Source organism: Pygocentrus nattereri, chromosome 23 (assembly GCF_015220715.1).
Source record: "Pygocentrus nattereri isolate fPygNat1 chromosome 23, fPygNat1.pri, whole genome shotgun sequence".
NCBI lineage: Eukaryota > Metazoa > Chordata > Actinopteri > Characiformes > Serrasalmidae > Pygocentrus > Pygocentrus nattereri.
The window spans coordinates 5979845-5996899 of record NC_051233.1 but is presented as its reverse complement, the minus strand read 5'-3'; the positions used below and the strand labels follow the sequence as shown (position 1 = coordinate 5996899).

The 17055-nt window shown below is 40.4% G+C and overlaps 1 protein-coding gene across 2 annotated transcripts in view; it reads left to right on the top strand.

The window, feature by feature from the left end:
• LOC108442885 (astrotactin-2) overlaps window positions 1-17055 on the top strand; it is a 759455-nt gene that overhangs the window by 329085 nt on the left and 413315 nt on the right. For both annotated transcript variants that reach the window (XM_037533175.1, XM_037533174.1), the window contains exon 4: window positions 13098-13247. In XM_037533175.1, coding sequence (XP_037389072.1) covers window positions 13098-13247 — 150 coding nt within the window. The remainder of the gene's footprint in view (window positions 1-13097; window positions 13248-17055) is intronic.

Genomic DNA, 17055 nt, shown 5'->3' with positions numbered 1-17055 from the left:
AAATCATCGGTAGTGACAATGTTGTTGCATACAGTATTCAAGTGTAACTACAGTTATTAGAGACACTAAATATAAAGTGGGACCAATGTTTTTGCTGATCTTGGTGGCCCACATCACTTGACATCGCCTAGACCTGTAACGAGTGGCAGACGAACAAAGCTAGCAATCCCTTTTTGAACACAGATGAAAGAACAGCAATTTCAAGCTGGATGATTGCCTTTATAACAGCATAAATCAATAAACGATCATAAGAGGACCACGGCTGGCCTTCTGAATGTACAGATGATTGGTGTTTACAGAACATGGGCCAGAGAAACGAACCACATACTCTTTTAGGACAACTGCTCCCTGCAGAACAAAATGACACAGTGGTCATGAAATATGCATGGGGCAGTTAACCTCAGAGCACAGGCAGGTATTTTCTCAGGCAGGTCAAGGCTTAAGTGGATGCCGTGAGCTGGTGTTTGTGCAGTAGGCTGAGGCTGGATTAGCCGAGAGCTCTGTCAAAGGCCCACGGGGGGGATGTAGGCCAGTGTATTAGCCAAGCTGAAATTAGCCTGTCTTTTCTGAAGTCTACACATTCATGCTCCAATCCACAGCAAAGGACAAAGAAGTAGCCACAGAAGGCCATGTTCAGTTTAAGTTCTACTTTTGCAATTCCAATTCCAGTCCTTATGCACAAGTTATTTCATTTCTCTGAGATATTTCTGAGGATTTTAGATAGAAAATGATGAACTTATATATGAACAAGGGCAAAGTCGAAATTAAATAGAAGTTTCCAAAACTTTACTTCCAATTTTTTTTAAAGATACAAACAAAATGGGACTTCTAACAGCTGTGCCAGATCCGGTAGACGACCTGGTAGCTGTCTTCATTCGACAAATAGGGTCATAAACTTATTTCTTTGAGAGAGAGGAGAACATCAAGCTGCTTCAGGTCTTACAGGGCAGAATGATGTTCTATCCATCCTTCAACTGTGAGAAGATGGCTCAATGTGTTTTAAAGGATTTTCAACAAGCAAATAAGGCAAAAGAGAAGAGCATCTGAAGAGCACAATCAAAGAAGATGCCAGTGTTCTCAGAACTGTCCACCCCAGAGTCCAATACTCGACATCACTGAAAGTGTTTGGATTACTTGAAAATAGAAATGCAGAAAAATCAGCCAACATCTAAGACTGGACTTTGGAGGTTTGGAAAAATATCCCTGCAAATTTATTTTAAAAACTGAAAGCAACTGCCCACCCATGCACAACGTTTGGACCAAAACACATGTTCCTGACCCCAACTAGGACCCCTAGTCCTGAACTCGGACTTTCTCAGGGACTGTTCTGCTACGCACTCATCACTTTAACTGCTCCATAAGTTCATTCTAACTGCACTACTGTTTATTTTTGCACTATTTATACCCTCAGACCTTAATCTGTATGTGCCTTATGTCACTTCAGTGTTAATTTCAGGACCTTCTTATATTTATATTATTTTTTATTATCACCTATTCACACCTCTGTTTACCGTCTAATTAATGTTATCACTACACCATGGGGTCTGAGAGTAACACGGTACTCTGTATGTCCTGTACAAGTTGTAGTAATAAGGCTGACTTGACTTGACAATCCAAACCTTAGAGGTTTGTCCATAAGCAATGGAGACCCAGGGAAATGAAGCTCAGGCACATTTCCACGAAAACAGTCTGGATATTTGTTCCCATATTCATGGAAAAAGACATGTAAACCCACATTTCCCCTTCTAGTGACCAATATAGGCTCATAATCACTGAAACAGACTCCCTCCGCCTTTAAAGTCTTTCTGTTTGGGTAGCACAAACTGCCTCTGCTTCTCCACTCCCAGCAAACTCTCACGAGTCTCATTTGGTTTGCTGAATACATAAAGCATGAATAGCAATGAAGGTCGCAGAATTAGCATTTCCACAATAGCATCCAAGGTTTCTCGAGATTATTTGGTGGAGTTAGAAAACAACAGAGGCGTCAGTGCTGACAGAGTGCATTCGCATTGAATTGAGAGGGGGTTTTTTTGTCTGTTATGACTTGCTGGATGAGCCCTGCTTCATCTGAAAGTCTGGGTTAGTGGAGCAGTGCTGTACTCAGAAAGCTCCAACTTGCTCCAGTATTGAGGATAAACAATTTTCACAAGCTGTGTGGAGCTTTGTTTCTGTCTTTGGGAGTAGTCTTTAACCAAGTGTGGGTTAATGTTATTTTGCGGTATATGTGATTCACATCTTGTCCATTGGTTAGGCCTTCAGAAGCTGGAGGGATGGTCAAACATATTAGATTACTAAGCAACATCGTTAGAAAATGACAGGGGGATTACAACAAAGTCACTCTTGGTAAAGTGGTGTCCGGTTCCGGGCCTTCCGAGCCACCTTTGTGAAGAGTTTATGGTAATACTTTCTATGTTTGTCAGCATCTATAAACACATCCATAACATGTTATAATGCATTCACAAGCTGTCGTAAACATGGCCATAAATATTTGTAAAAATGCATTGCATGTTAAAGCCATGCTTATTATACGTTATGAATTATTAACATAATGCATTATAAGTACTGTTCATAACACATTATTAGAGCTCATAAGTTGTATTTGTCTGCTCTAAGTAAAGTGAGGCGTGCTGGACTAAAGCCTCCTCCAGGGTTAAGAGTGAAGTATTTACTGAAGGATTTACTGAAACACTAAAACATCCACAATAAAGCTCATTACAGGCTTCAAATGTCAGAGTTTAAACTAGAGCTGCCATTGGTGGCTTACCCACCATTAGCTTGGCATTAACTTAAAACTGCATATTAAATATTACACTGTTTAGAGCATCTGAATATACAGGACTAAAGTCCCGAAGATGCAGCCCTCACATCACTGGGGATCGAACCGGCGACCTTCCGGTCACAGGGCCAGTTCCCTAACCTCCAGCCCACGACTGCCCCCTTTCATAATGATAACATTATCATTATGTTATTAGCACTACTTATAATGCATTATATTAACAATTCATAATGGATAATAATGTCTATAATGTGTAATTCAGTGCAATTAATTTTTATAAATATTTATAACCCTGTTTATAATGCCTTATGAACGCATTTTATGTAACATGTTATACATTTGTTTATAGATGCTTACGCACATAAGACTCATAGAAAATGATGCCAAGTTTATTTCTAATCTGTCTCAAATTAACTCCCGAATAAGCTGCCCCACCCCTTACTTAACTCTAATACACCTGATCCAGTCAAACGGGGACTTTGAGAGATTGATTAGATAGAGCAGGTGGGAAATTATGGTTGCAGCTGGACTCTGCAGAAAGGTAGCTCTCCAGTATCAGGGTTAGAGAGCATTGCCCTGGGCCTTCTAGATGGCCTACATAGATCTTTGGCTGGGCTGTATGAATATCAGTTAGTTATAAGGAAGCAAAAATAGTGGCAGCAGCTTTAAGCCATTGTAAAATGTGCTAAAAAAGTATAAACAAGTTTCAGATAAACATATGCAATGTCTTTTCCAAGCAGGTTTTCAAGGGTTTTTCCAAGCATCCTTGTTCTATCTAGAACGACCAAGAAAGAACATACTTCTTATAAACGTTATATGGATGTTAGCTGAAATTAGCGTTACTGTAGAGGCTTGTGTCTCACTGTTTGACATTCATGCTCAAACTGAAGGCCTAGCTCTTTTAATCAGGGCTCGCATATGTTTACATGTAATTACATAACTGCATGCCTACTTTCACAGTTACAAAGGGATTTTCTTGCATTGGCATTTTCAGTTCTGTACTTCCAACATATTTCTGTTCAACAATTATAGTCAAGGACTGTCTGACTCAAGAGCTTTTTATCATGTAGAGACTCTGTCTGTACAGTTATATGTAGATGTTTAGGCAGCTCTGGTCAAATGATATGAGTTACAGCACATGTTGTATTTTACTTTTTTTTTTCTTCAAGATGTTGAACTCAGCAAAAAAGGAAGAAGTAAATAAATGAATGAATAAATGATCGAATGCATGAATGAATGCATGAATGAATGAATGAATGGAATACAATTTGCCTTCACTCACCCAGTTCTAAACACGCTGTAATCCACCATAATGGTGAAATACCTGTGGGACGAAACAGCATGGAGAGGGAACAGCACTGTTCACATCAAATGACACTATACATTCAGGTAATTTCACAATTTGTCATTAGTATCTTAAGAAGAGTCGTCAACTATCTGTAAGGTTTACTAATGACTGGAGTCCCCCAGGGGTTAGTTATGGGCCAACATTCGTTCTCTTTTTTATACAAAATCACAGGGGCAGTCATAGCCTGATACCACCTGATACCACCTGAATATCTTTCTACAAATCAAAACAGGACAATACCTCAGTCAAATTGCAATCATAATAAAATATCTAATCTTCTTACCACAGTGAATTTGTGATGGATTGCAAGTTTAGAATTTACATTTTCAATCAAGTTTCTCCAGTCGTTTTAATGAGATACAAGTGAGAAATTATTATTAAATGTTAATATAAAAATTTGACATGCTTTTGAGATCCCTTTTAACAAGCACATCTCCTAAGAGTTAACATGGTCCGTTCCATTGGCCAGATTCTGTCACTGTGGCTGAGAATTCCAGAGCTTAAATATACTTACAGCCTTTGGACTGTATATGTCTTTTGTTTCTACTTACCACTGGGAAGCCACATGGGCAATCTCAGCAACCACGGTGCTCTAACTCACCCAGTTCAAAACACACTGTAATCCGCCATAATGGCGAAATACCTGTGGGACGAAGCTAAGTGAAATAAAGATGGCCTGGATGAGAAGGCCTTGGTCAGCCCAGCTTCAGCTTCACAGCACAGAGAGGAAACTGGTGTCCAGACCTATTATAGCTCCTGAGAGAGGCACGGCCCTCTACATCTCTCACATTAATTGAACTTGTGATGCATCGCCGACCTTAGGGAGTAGTGGCAGGGCCTGGTAATGGAAGCAGTAGATAAATAGTTTGTGTCTAACTTTCTTTTTTTTTTTTTTAGCCATCTCTTTTCGCTGTAGCTTTTTTTTTTCGCGAGACAATAAGAAAGGGAAGTTTATTTATATATTTTATGGCTCTTCGGTGCCGCAAATGGGGCAGAACGTGTTCAGATGGGTCAGAAGAGTCCCCTGAGGCGCTGTGATTTTCTGCTGGATGGAAATAAAACGGAAGCAGCACCATCTCTCTATCTCTCTTCCTCTCTCCCCCCGTCTGTCTCCCACCCTGTCCTCGAGACGAGTCTTATTGCTTCCAGCTGGGTGAGGATGGAAGGGCCTTATTTCAATGGTGACACCACCTTTGCATGGACTCACATTGTCATACATCTGATGGCTAGTCGACTGGTGACACTAGATCTATATACTTGCTGGTTTCATTTGGACGAACTGACCTCTCCATACTCCACCCACCAATGTGCTCTACCCAGGGTTTGAAGTGAGCGTGTGCTGTGGGCTTCTGTCTGAATTCAGTGCTGCTCCTGACAGATATGTGGTCATTTGAAGTGTGAAAGCCATTTCAGTGACCTTTATTTTGCTGTTTTATTGAGCTGAGTGCTGTTTGATTGAGTTGTCTAGCATGTTAACTAACGTTTAGCCTGTTGGCTAGCTGACCAGCCTAGTTCTGGTTAAGGACATATATTGTCAGCCCCTCAGTTTAAACAAAACCAAAAAAAAATATATAGCTCTTTCTTCATTAGTGCACATGATGGTCTATGCAAGTGGATTTAGCATCAAAGAATAATTAATTAACAGCAGAGGACTTATTTGTGGTTCAGTAGTACAGCATTCAGTGGTTGTGAAAGTCATAGATTTGCATATATCATGTGCCTCATTAGAGGCATAGACAACTATCCATGTTAAAACATGTTTTTGAGTATATATATATATATATATATATATATATATATATATATATATATATATATATATATATATACTCTCATACTGATAGTCATAGTTTCCACCAAGGGCTCCAAAGACCTCTGGTTCTACTAATGGAAGATAACATTATAGAGCTCTTGCAGTATTTATTTATTTACTTACTTACTTTTAGGGAATGTCACTTCACTTGTATTTAATTTATATAAAATTATATAATAATAATAATAATAATAATAATAATAATAATAATAATTGGATGGAGACCTGGGTTCTGTTTGGATAGTAATTTGTCATGTACTTAGACTGATAGAACTAAGCATAAAGTTCATTGGCTTTAGCTGTTTTAAAATTGCTAGCATAGTTATTGTCGTAGACTACATGTAATGACACTATAAATTTAGGTAATTTAACAATTTGCCATTAGTATGGAAAGAAAAATTGTCAACAATCTGCAAAGTTTACTATTGACATGAGTCCTCCAGGGGTTAGTTATGGGCCCACTTTTGTTCTCTTTTTATACAAAATCACAGAGGCAGTGATAACCTGATACCATCTGATTCTCCTCCATCCACATCTTCAGATCTCACAGAAGGTATCTTTCTGATCTTTTGTCCTACATGGAGACCACAGCGATGTATCTATATGCAGAGCTTTGGCTAATTATTGATGATTTCACTGTCCAGTCATACTATGTCCTACAGAATCTTACTTCAAAAGATCAGAAGAGCTCAACCCTTCCTGACTGTAGAGGCTGCTTTACTTCTCATAGAAGCTTAAGTCATTTCCACACTCGATTATTGCAGTTCCCTCCTTCCTGGCCTTCTCTCATATGCCATTTCGTCTCTGTTCATAACCTCTTGAAGATCTCCCATGTGGTTCCCCTGCTGAGATCACTCCACAGGGTCCCTGTGGTGGCAAGAATCAGATACAAAGCTCTAGTTATAGCATCCTAGGCTTCAAAGGGGTCTGCTCCACACTTCCTCTGCACCTTGGTCTGAAACTACACAGTGGGCAGGACAGACCAAGGACTTCTCCAAACCCAGCTAACTCGCCTAACTTAAGGGCCCATGTTATGTCCTTTCTGGAGATCTAAGCATGCTTGTAAGGTAAGGTCTCAATTCTTCAGAGTTCTTGCCCCAAAGCAATGGAATGAACTTCCCTTGAAGTCCACAGTGGACATTCTCTCTGTTCCTTCTGCTGTGGTGTAAAGACTTTCCGCTTTGTTTCTTTAGGCAGTATATAGTGAAGCACCATTCTGCACTCTTTTCTAACCATAGTAGTTCCCTGCACTTCATTTTTTTTTAACAGAATCAGTATGATCCATTTGTGAAATCTATTTGGATGCCAATAAAAGAAGTTGAACATGTGTAAACAATGATCACTTTGTACCCCAAACGTGATTTTCTAGACAACAAGAATGCAACAAAGTTGTATATGCTAACTTATATGTATTGTCATAATGTTACCCAACACAATTCAAAAAGTAAAAATACATTAAATTCGAAAGTAATTTGGAATTGTAAAAGAAGTTATTGCTAAAACTTTGTGCATTTGTTGATTTTTTTCATGCCATGAACAACACAGTAAAAAACCCCAAAAATGTCCAGTGTGGATGGATCCAGACGTGCTGAATTCTAAGTGTTGCATTCTGTGTTCACTGCTCTTAATATTTTTATTTATTGTTTTCTTATTTACAACACAAAAAGCTGACCTGTCTGCGACATCTAAAGTTGTATTTATTTAACCTCTTATTCTCCAGGGTACATTTAGTTTATTCCATCTGAATATAGATGACCAATTCTTAAGGCAAACTATTCGGTAATTGCATGAATAAATGTAAAATTGTTAAATTTATTTATTTATTTATTTATTTTTAGGCTCCCCTGAAATGAACAGAACATGTGTTTTATGATCTACACATATTGCTATATGCTTACAATTTAGTGCTGAAAGCCACATATCTTAGACGTTCTTTATATTATTTCATAAAAAAGTAATGTTGCCAGAGCAGATCACTGAAGAGACGCCGTCTGTTTATAGTTTAGAGCCCAGATTTGGGGAAAAACGGGTCGATTTTCAGTAGAAAAACAAAGTTCAGCTTCTTTTATTATAAGGGTTTAAAATGACATCACCGTCTATTAGACTGGAGAGAAGAGCTACAGCCTCATACGGTGCCCGGCTTCTGAATGGAGTTTATGAAATATAAAAGTTATGAAGAATGTTACAAAGATGCATTTTGGAACCGCCGGTGGTCTCAAGGAACTGAAAAGGTGAATTAAGTCAAGCTAGTGTATACTGGGTCTACATGTATGCGGGCTATATGGGTTCTTTGTATTGCTGTAGCTTCTACTGTTTTCATATTTTGGTTGCTTTGGATAAAAATAGCAAATTCGCAAATGCACATATAAATTAGTGGTCGCAGCAAAGACGGATCAGTCGGAAATGAGCAGGCCGAGGCCTCCAGCGACGCCACTGAGGCTTCTAAAGCAGCTTCTAAGGTTTGTTAGCTATAGACATGTTCTGTGTTCAAAGGTGGAGACCAGGCATCTGTCAATGAGATTCAGAGAGAGATTGTTGAAAAAAAAAGAGGGAGACGGGGAGGTGAAGGAGAGCACTGCTGCTCAGAGCCTCCGGTTTACAAGAAACACCCTTATGGTGGGGCTATCTCCTTGGCAGGGGCATGAACAGACTTGTCTCCAGCATGAAGTGATTGCTTTGAGGTTATTTGCTCTCTCCTTACCTTCTCTTGCTCTACATTTACACCCATAAACCAAAGGCAAAGGCACGAAATGAGGAATCTTACTTTCATTTTCAGAGGTTAGAGGATTTTCTGCTAGATTTTCAGATTCCAAAACCTCAGTATCAATCCAAGATATACTTTATTTCTTCAAAGACTAAAATGAGCCCTTTCACTGAAGCACTTCACTGAAGATGGCCATCTAGAAGGACCTCTCAAATAGACCTATTATCCCCCAGAAAGACACACACAGCCACTTTTTAAATGTAAAATTAGGGTATGTACTCTAAAGGGATTGTAATTTCACACTGTAAAAATTACTGTAAATGGACAAATTACTGGCTACAAGCTGCATTATTTTGAAAGTAATTTATCGTACCTTTTTAACAGTGAGTGTGATTACATGCTCTCAATAATCCAGTCACAGTCGGATTTCTGCAGTAATATCATTACTCAAATGGTTATGTAAACAGTATACTGTTTACTGTAGAGTGAGGTCTAGAAATCCGATACAGAAATCTGAGAAAGAGGCTAGATTTTAGCTCAGTAATCAGATTTTTCAGTGCATGTGAATTCTTACTCTGATTTCTTTTGGATTTCTCAATCTGTGCATGTGCAAAAAACAGAGCGTGGTACCAGAAATAAGCAGCAGCGTTGCTGCAACATGACAAAACAATTATGGAGTGACACTGAAATCAAAAACATGCCTGACAAAATTATGAATTTAAATTCTTCATGTTATAGAATTCATCTCATTCTTTTTCAGCTTATTCAGCTACTCTGTACCTGCACTACACTTTATATACAGATCACTGTTGACATGTTTTCATGTTTTTTTTACCAATAGTACTTCTGCATTTACTGTACTGTACTGCAATTCACCTTGCACCTTTCTGTCTATATACACTTGAATATCTGACTATGCACTAACTGTCTATATGTCCTGTACACCTATAACACTTGCCTACGCACATCTTGTCTACGTTCGACACCTGTACCTACTGACTATGTACATTCTGTCTGTCTTTTACTGTCTTTTGTCTTTGCACTGTTTACTATGTGGTTGGTTAGTGTAGAGGGTAACACCATTGCCTTCTACGCTGTAGACTGGGGTTCAATCCCCTGCCTGAGTAAGCACCCTACACAATACTAATAAGAATCCTTGGGCAAGACTCCTAACACTACCTGTGTAAAACAATCAAATTGTAAGTCGCTCTGGATAAGAGCGTCAGCCAAATGCAGTAAATGTACTATGCATCTTTTATTACTGCACTGAAAAAGTAGCCTGATAGTGTTTCATTATACTGTACTACCCTGTATTGTATAATTACAATAAAGTTGAATTGAATTGAATTGCATTATTGGCTGGGTATAATACAGAAATCTGATTACTGCCTGACTCATGCAGACCTGGAGTTTCCCAATTATCTGATTGATCATGTTCATGTAAAAATGTTCGTCAGATTACTGACAAAATCTGATTTTCTGCAGTTATAGGATTGTTAAATGTACATTTGAATGCAGTCGGTATTAAGAGAAGAATGATTGCAGCAGTAGCGAGTGCTGCACTCGCGAGTGATTAACAGTGTTCTTTTACTAACCGCGAGAATGACCAAATGGAAACGGCAACAAACTTCTTAGGCCTTGTCCTGTAACTGTTTCCATGTTTCTCATTGAAGAACATTGCTGAGTAATTCATTTCCAAGCAGCACAATGCAGCCTTTCCCCTTTTGTCCTCCTCTATACATTTATACTGCATTTTCATGCTGTCAGCATCTTTTTCCACATTGTACATCATACAGTGCCCTTTCAGACTAAGCGTCGACATGTTAACGAAAACTTACAGCATGTTTGTAAGTCAAGTAATAATCTTTGTTGCTTGTATTAGGGATGTACGTTTTGAACAATCTGTACAAGATAATGTGTAAAAGTTGAGGGAAAAGAGTTTGGCATGATGTCCACACTTATAAAAATCATTTCATCACAGCAGTCACAATTCATGCAATGTTTGTTTTTTGACAGAAGTAAGTAGATTGCATATATTTAGTAATATTGCATATATAGTAAATGTTTCATTGGATGCTAGCGTATAATGTGGGTTCTGGCCATATATAAACAAATGTGGTAAACCAGTACATCATTTATGATGCTATCTTGTCTCTTGTTAGCTTGTCTCTGAATTCTTGGCCCCTGGTCTGGACAGTTTGTGTCAAAGTATTGCTTGCAGGCAATTTTCGTTATCAGCACTATATCTTGTCCCTAACCTCCCTTGTTGCAATATAACAAATACCTAAAATGTGATTCCAGTATTCCAATCCAGGCACCAGGAATGAATGAGTTTCCAGTCACTGATTTGATTCTATTGCACTCTTTTTGGGGATGTTTACTCATTTTTCTTTTCAATTTATCAATGGCCAGTTCTCCTCACTGGCTATGTCTCCCCATCACACAAGGGTGAAGGCTAGCACATGCTTCCTGTCAGCTATATAAAGTTTCCTGTTATGTCAGCTTCCTGATACGTCAGCTAACAGTCTCCTGTGTTGGCTAGCATCATACGATTTAGGGGGCATCCTACCCAAGAAAGAAGAAGCCACTTAAAACCTCTAGAACTCGGTTACGGATGACTATGGTATCACCAGCGACCAAACCCACAATCTCCTGATGGTAGGGCCATTGCTGCCCAAAATGCGGTCCACAGGCCAAAGCAGGCCCATAAGGACATTTGATTTGGCCCACTTCCCTAATCCCACCCCCTCATAAAAAAAAGCTTTTTTATATATCCATCCATTTTCTAAGCCGCTTCTCCGTCAGGGTTGTGGGGGGGTGCTGGAGCCTATCCCAGCGGTCATCGGGCGGAAGGCAGGATACATCCTGGACAGGTCGCCAGTCCATCACAGGGCAGACAGACAGACACAGACAGTCACTCACACCCAGGGGCAATTTAGCATGTCCAATTGGCCTGACTGCATGTCTTTGGACTGTGGGAGGAAACCGGAGAACCCGGAGGAAACCCACGTAGACAGGGGGAGAACATGCAAACTCCACACAGAGAAGACCCCGGTCACCCGGCCGGGGAATCGAACCCTCTTCGCTGTGAGGCGAGAAAATCTTATAGCTAAGCTGAACAAGGCAAAACAGAAAACAATAAGAAACTTCGAGAACTTACATGACTCCATTCAAGAGCTTTAGTTTTTAATTATACTATGTGACGTTGTTTAGTTGTGTGTTTGTTTATATATTTTCTTTGCTTTATTTTTGATTTGTGTCAAATTCCAAAAATATATGACATCATCCTGCCTTCCCCTCCTCCTTACTTCCCACCCTTGTTGTAAAACATGATGAAAAATGCAATAAAAAGTTGATCACCAAAAAAACCCCAACCCTATACGTATCTCATCAAATGATTATTTTCCATTTAAAAGCACTGAATATAGTGCAGTATAAAATATTATAAAATATGTTTTGTAAAACTCGATTTAAAACCTACACACCCCGGTCAAAAAAATGAATAGTTGTTGGTTTTCTACACTGTAAAATTGGCTCATCAAGTCAACCAAACAGTAGAAAAATACTTCATGTACTACCAAATAAATTACTTTTTTATTCTTTATTCAACATAAAAAAATACTTTCAATGAAAATTTCTTTCAAAGTTATTAAAAGTACATTAAGTCATTGTTTTAGGTTGATCTGATTGCACTTTACAGTGTAAGGAATAACCGGTTAACGTGGAGTTTACAGTGAACACTTTCAAAAATCGCATTTTTCTGTGAATTTCAGTGCACAATATCTATTTTGTCATGTTCCCTGGTTCCCTCTAATTCGTCGGCGCACCTGTGAACTCCAACTCCCATAATGCATCTGGTTCTTATGTCACAGTCACAAGCCCACCATCTACCAATCATTAACAGCTGCACAGATCCTCCTTCCCAGAGTTCTAATCGCTCTCACTCAGCTGTTCTCCTTGGTTCTGTTAGCATGTATACCTGCTCCTTTCATTCACTCATGGTGAAGTGTTGCCATTAGCACTGTCTTTGGTATTTGAGCAGTTTTCCTGTTTACGCCTCCTGTGTCTCTTTTGACCTTTTGTTTGTCCCTCATTTGCTCTGTTCGATTTTCCTTTGGACTTTGGTGGTTTGGCTGCTTCTCTGGGTTTCAACCCTTGCTTGTTTACGGAATTTAAATAAAAGCTCACTGAGTTTTACCTCCGTGAGCATCAGGTTTGTCTGCCTAACATGATTTTCTATTGAGTTTTCAATGACATTACGTTCAGCAAATAAACAGTAATTGTGCGCTTTGTCTTTTTGTGCTCGGCCCACCACGACCATTTAAATTGGCCCCTGAAATCTGGCACTTTTGGCTTAAACAGTTACACCACTTGGCAGCCCCTGGTTCTATTACACTGTACGTGTTTGTGCCCTGGACTCATCTGTTTGTTTATTTCGCTCATTTTTTTCCCGCAGTGATGGACCCAAAGCAGGAGACGGTGGAGGCTCTGATGCAGAGGTTCAAGGAGAGTTTCCGCACCAACACCACCATGGAGATCACACACTTCCAAAACGTCACCCACAGCTCCTCCACCGGCCGCAAACGAGGACCGACTCACAACCGAGGTAAGACGTCCCCAAATCATCATAAGCACGGGAAAGGTGAAAACTTCACACACTTGCGTTCTGTCAACCCTCCAGTGACCAACACCACACTCACCATTTACCAGTGGTGTGGTCTAGAAGAAGACCTGTTCATTTCACACCAGTCACGACACGCGTCACGAAGCAAGAGCGGTCGCTGTTTGTGTTGCGTTTTTTACGTACTATAAATGTCGGGATGCTCTCTGTGATTTATCGTTGACATAAAGAGGTCAACAATAAAGTTGACTAGCTGCCAGGACGGTTGCTGACGGTCTCACAAGGTGGTGGGGTGAGGGTAATCGACGGAAGTCCAGCCAAATGTATTCTGCTTGCTAGTAAATAAACTTGGCGCAATGACGTAAACACTGCCTTTTGCTCTCGTTGTGCTGTCCAATATGCGCAAGAGAGATAAAAGGTTCATAGAAACCACATGGAGTGGAGGCTGAATGCTGAATTGACAAATGTGTTCTCACCTGCACATTTTAATATACTCTAATTTTTAAGCCACAGTCTCGGTTCGAATAAAGTCGTGAGAAATGTCAGCGTTTGTTCTCCGTCTTCATGACGATAACTAGCATTGCGCATTTCATACTTCGGTTTTTTCCGTTGTTTCCGATCACTGGAATCCAGGTTTTGCTGTTACCCAATGTGATGTAGCTCTAAATGAAGAGGAGGAGATGCCCATGCGTTCACGACATTAACTGACTCAGGGATTTCAGGCAACCTCTCAAAGAGTTAAAACTGGATTTGTTTTTTTTTTTCGTTTATTAACCTAGACTGTATATTATAGTGTAGACATTGCATTTCTCTATTGTTTCTGCATATACATTGCTAGTATGGCCCATGCGGCATGTGTCAGAAATAGACCCAACGCATATTTTTGTACTTAATTGCCCGCATTACCACCGCAGTGCTGCATCTGGTGCGAAATTGCGAAATGGGCTTTAGGCTATGTATGCTTAGGTCACTTTCAAGCTTTGATTTCTATTGTTCATTGAAAAAGCAGAAATTAGAGCAAGGCTGCCTCTGTTATTCCACTAATTAGTTTCATGATCTGCATATAACTGGATAAATAAGTAAGTTTGGGGACATTTTATTGGATTTTAATGCATCTCTTCAACGCTACATTGTTAGAAATAAAGGTTTTGTGCAGGTCAGTTCTATATTTATTAAGATGCAAACGGTCTAAATGTTCCCTCAAAGGTTCTACAGTGGTTTAAGGTCGGATTGTGAACCTTAAATCAGTTTTTCCAGGTGAAAAGTTCATATTTGTACCTTTTCATAACCGATTGTTTTAAAACAGAACAGTAGAATAAAAGCCTGGAGGCGAGACGAGGTGGGCGGAGTCAGTACAGCTTAGAAAATATCATTTCAGTGGATTATTATTATGGTTCCTGACTAAATGTACTGACATGGACCCTTGAGGGAACCACCCCATTGACAGGAGGGGAACTGCCCCAGTGCCAGTCCCATACCTTTTTTTTTTTTTTTTCCTGAGAGTGTAGTCAACATTGTTCATGACAGGTTCTCTGAAAGCGAGTGAGGTAAATCAAGGTGTCTGCTGTTCCAGCTCTGCAGTTCGCCCTTAAAAGGGAAAAGAGTAAATCCAGCTGTGTACAGACACACTGCAGCCTTTCATCCACTCAGAGCCCCTAAATGTGAGTGATGAAAGTGTTCCCAGGTAGATGCAGCTGCTGAAATCCGGGGTAATGCTCTGTGCTGAAGACCGATCCAGCGCGTGGAGGCAGCGCGGAGGAGCTTGATAACATTCTCTCCATTATCCTCTCTGTTCAGACACAATTTAGCACTACACCTCCTCCAGGCTGAAATTAAAGCAGACCATTCAGCTGAGTGAACGAGTAGTCTGCGCCGCACGAGCTGCTTCAGAGCAGACGTGTGAAAAGAATTCATATTAGCCTCTATTTTAGAACCGCGGGTCAGAGAACCGGTGTAATGCGCATAGGAGGTCTCTCTCTCTCGCTCTCTCTGTCTCTCTCTCTCTCTCTCTCTCTCTGTCTCTCTCTCTCTCTCTCTCTCTCTCTCTCTCTCTCTCTCTCTCTCTCTCGCTCTCTCTCTCGCTCTCTCTCTCGCTCTCTCTCTCTCTCTCTCTCTCTCTCTGCCTCTCTGCCTCTCTCTCTCTCTCTCTCTCTGCCTCTCTGCCTCTCTCTCTCTCTCTCTCTCTCTCTCTGCCTCTCTCTCTCTCTCTCTCTCTCTGCCTCTCTCTCTCTGCCTCTCTCTCTCTCTGCATCTTTCTCTCTGTCTTTCTCTCTGTCCTTCTCCTTCTCTCTGCCTCTTTCTCTGTCTCTCTCCTTCTCCTTCACTCTCTCTGTCTTTCTTTCTTTCTCTGTCTCTCTCTGCCTCTTTCTCTGTTTCTGTCCTTCTCCTTCACTCTCTCTGTCTTTCTTTCTCTCTCTCTCTCTCTCTCTGCCTCTTTCTCTGTCTCTGTCCTTCTTCACTCTCTCTCTCTCTCTCTCTCTCTCTCTCTCTCTCTCTCTCTCTCTCTCTCTCTCTCTCTCTCTCTGCCTCTTTCTCTCTGTCTTTCTCTCTGTCTTTCTCCTTCTCCTTCTCTCTCTGTCTTTCTCTCTGCCTCTTTCTCTCTGTTTCTGTCCTTCTCCTTCACTCTCTCTGTCTTTCTTTCTCTCTCTCTTTCTCTCTCTCTCTCTGCCTCTTTCTCTGTCTCTGTCCTTATCCTTCACTCTCTCTGTCTTTTTTTCTCTCTCTCTCTCTGCCTCTTTTTCTCTGTCTCTTTCATTCTCCTTCACTCTCTCTGTCTTTCTTTCTTTCTCTCTCTCTCTCTCTCTCTCTCTCTCTCTCTCTCTCTCTCTCTCTCTCTGCCTCTTTTTCTCTGTCTCTTTCATTCTCCTTCACTCTCTCTGTCTTTCTTTCTCTCTCTCTCTCTCTCTCTCTCTCTCTCGGCCTCTTTTTCTCTGTCTCTTTCATTCTCCTTCACTCTCTCTGTCTTTCTTTCTCTCTCTCTCTCTCTCTCTCTGCCTCTTTTTCTCTGTCTCTTTCATTCTCCTTCACTCTCTCTGTCTTTCTTTCTCTCTCTCTCTGTCTCTCTCTCTATCTCTTTTTCTATCTCTATCTATACCTTCCTCTCTCTACCTCTTTCTCTTTGCCTTTCTCTCTGTCTCTCTCCTTCTCCTTCTCCTTCGCGCTCTCTCTCTCTGTCTTTCTGTTCCTGCTTCACCCTTTCTCTGCTTCCCTTTTCTCTCTCCCCCTCTTGCTGTCTTTTTCTACCTTTAATCTTCCACTTCCTCTCTTTTTCAATTTCTCCCTCCTTCTCTTTTTCTCTCTCTCTCTCACTCATTTTACTCTCTTTTGCTATCTCATGCTCTCTCTATCTCTCTTTCTCCACCTCTCTCTCTTTGTTCTTTTTCTCTTTCTTTTTTACTGTCCACCTTCCAGTCTCTCATTCTCTCTCTCTCTCTCTCTCTCTCTCTCTCTGTTTTTCTCTGCTTTTCTTCTTTGCTTTATCCCTGTCACTCTCTTTCTATTTTTTCTCTATTTTTATTTTCCCTTCTCTTTTTACCTGTCTCTGTAACTTCACCTGTCTCTTTCGGTCTATCTCTATTTTGCTCTCTCTCTCATTCTGTTATCCTCTGTCTGTCTATCTTTCTCATCTCTCTTCTTGTTTTTCTGTCCTCCTCTCTCCATCTCTGTTTCTAGTTTTCTTTTTATATGTCTCTTTATATCCTCGCTCCTCCTCTCACTCTCTCTTTCTTTCTCTCTCTCCCTCTCTCTCTCCTTCTCTCTCTCTCTGTCTCTTATTCGCTCTTTCTTTCTCTGT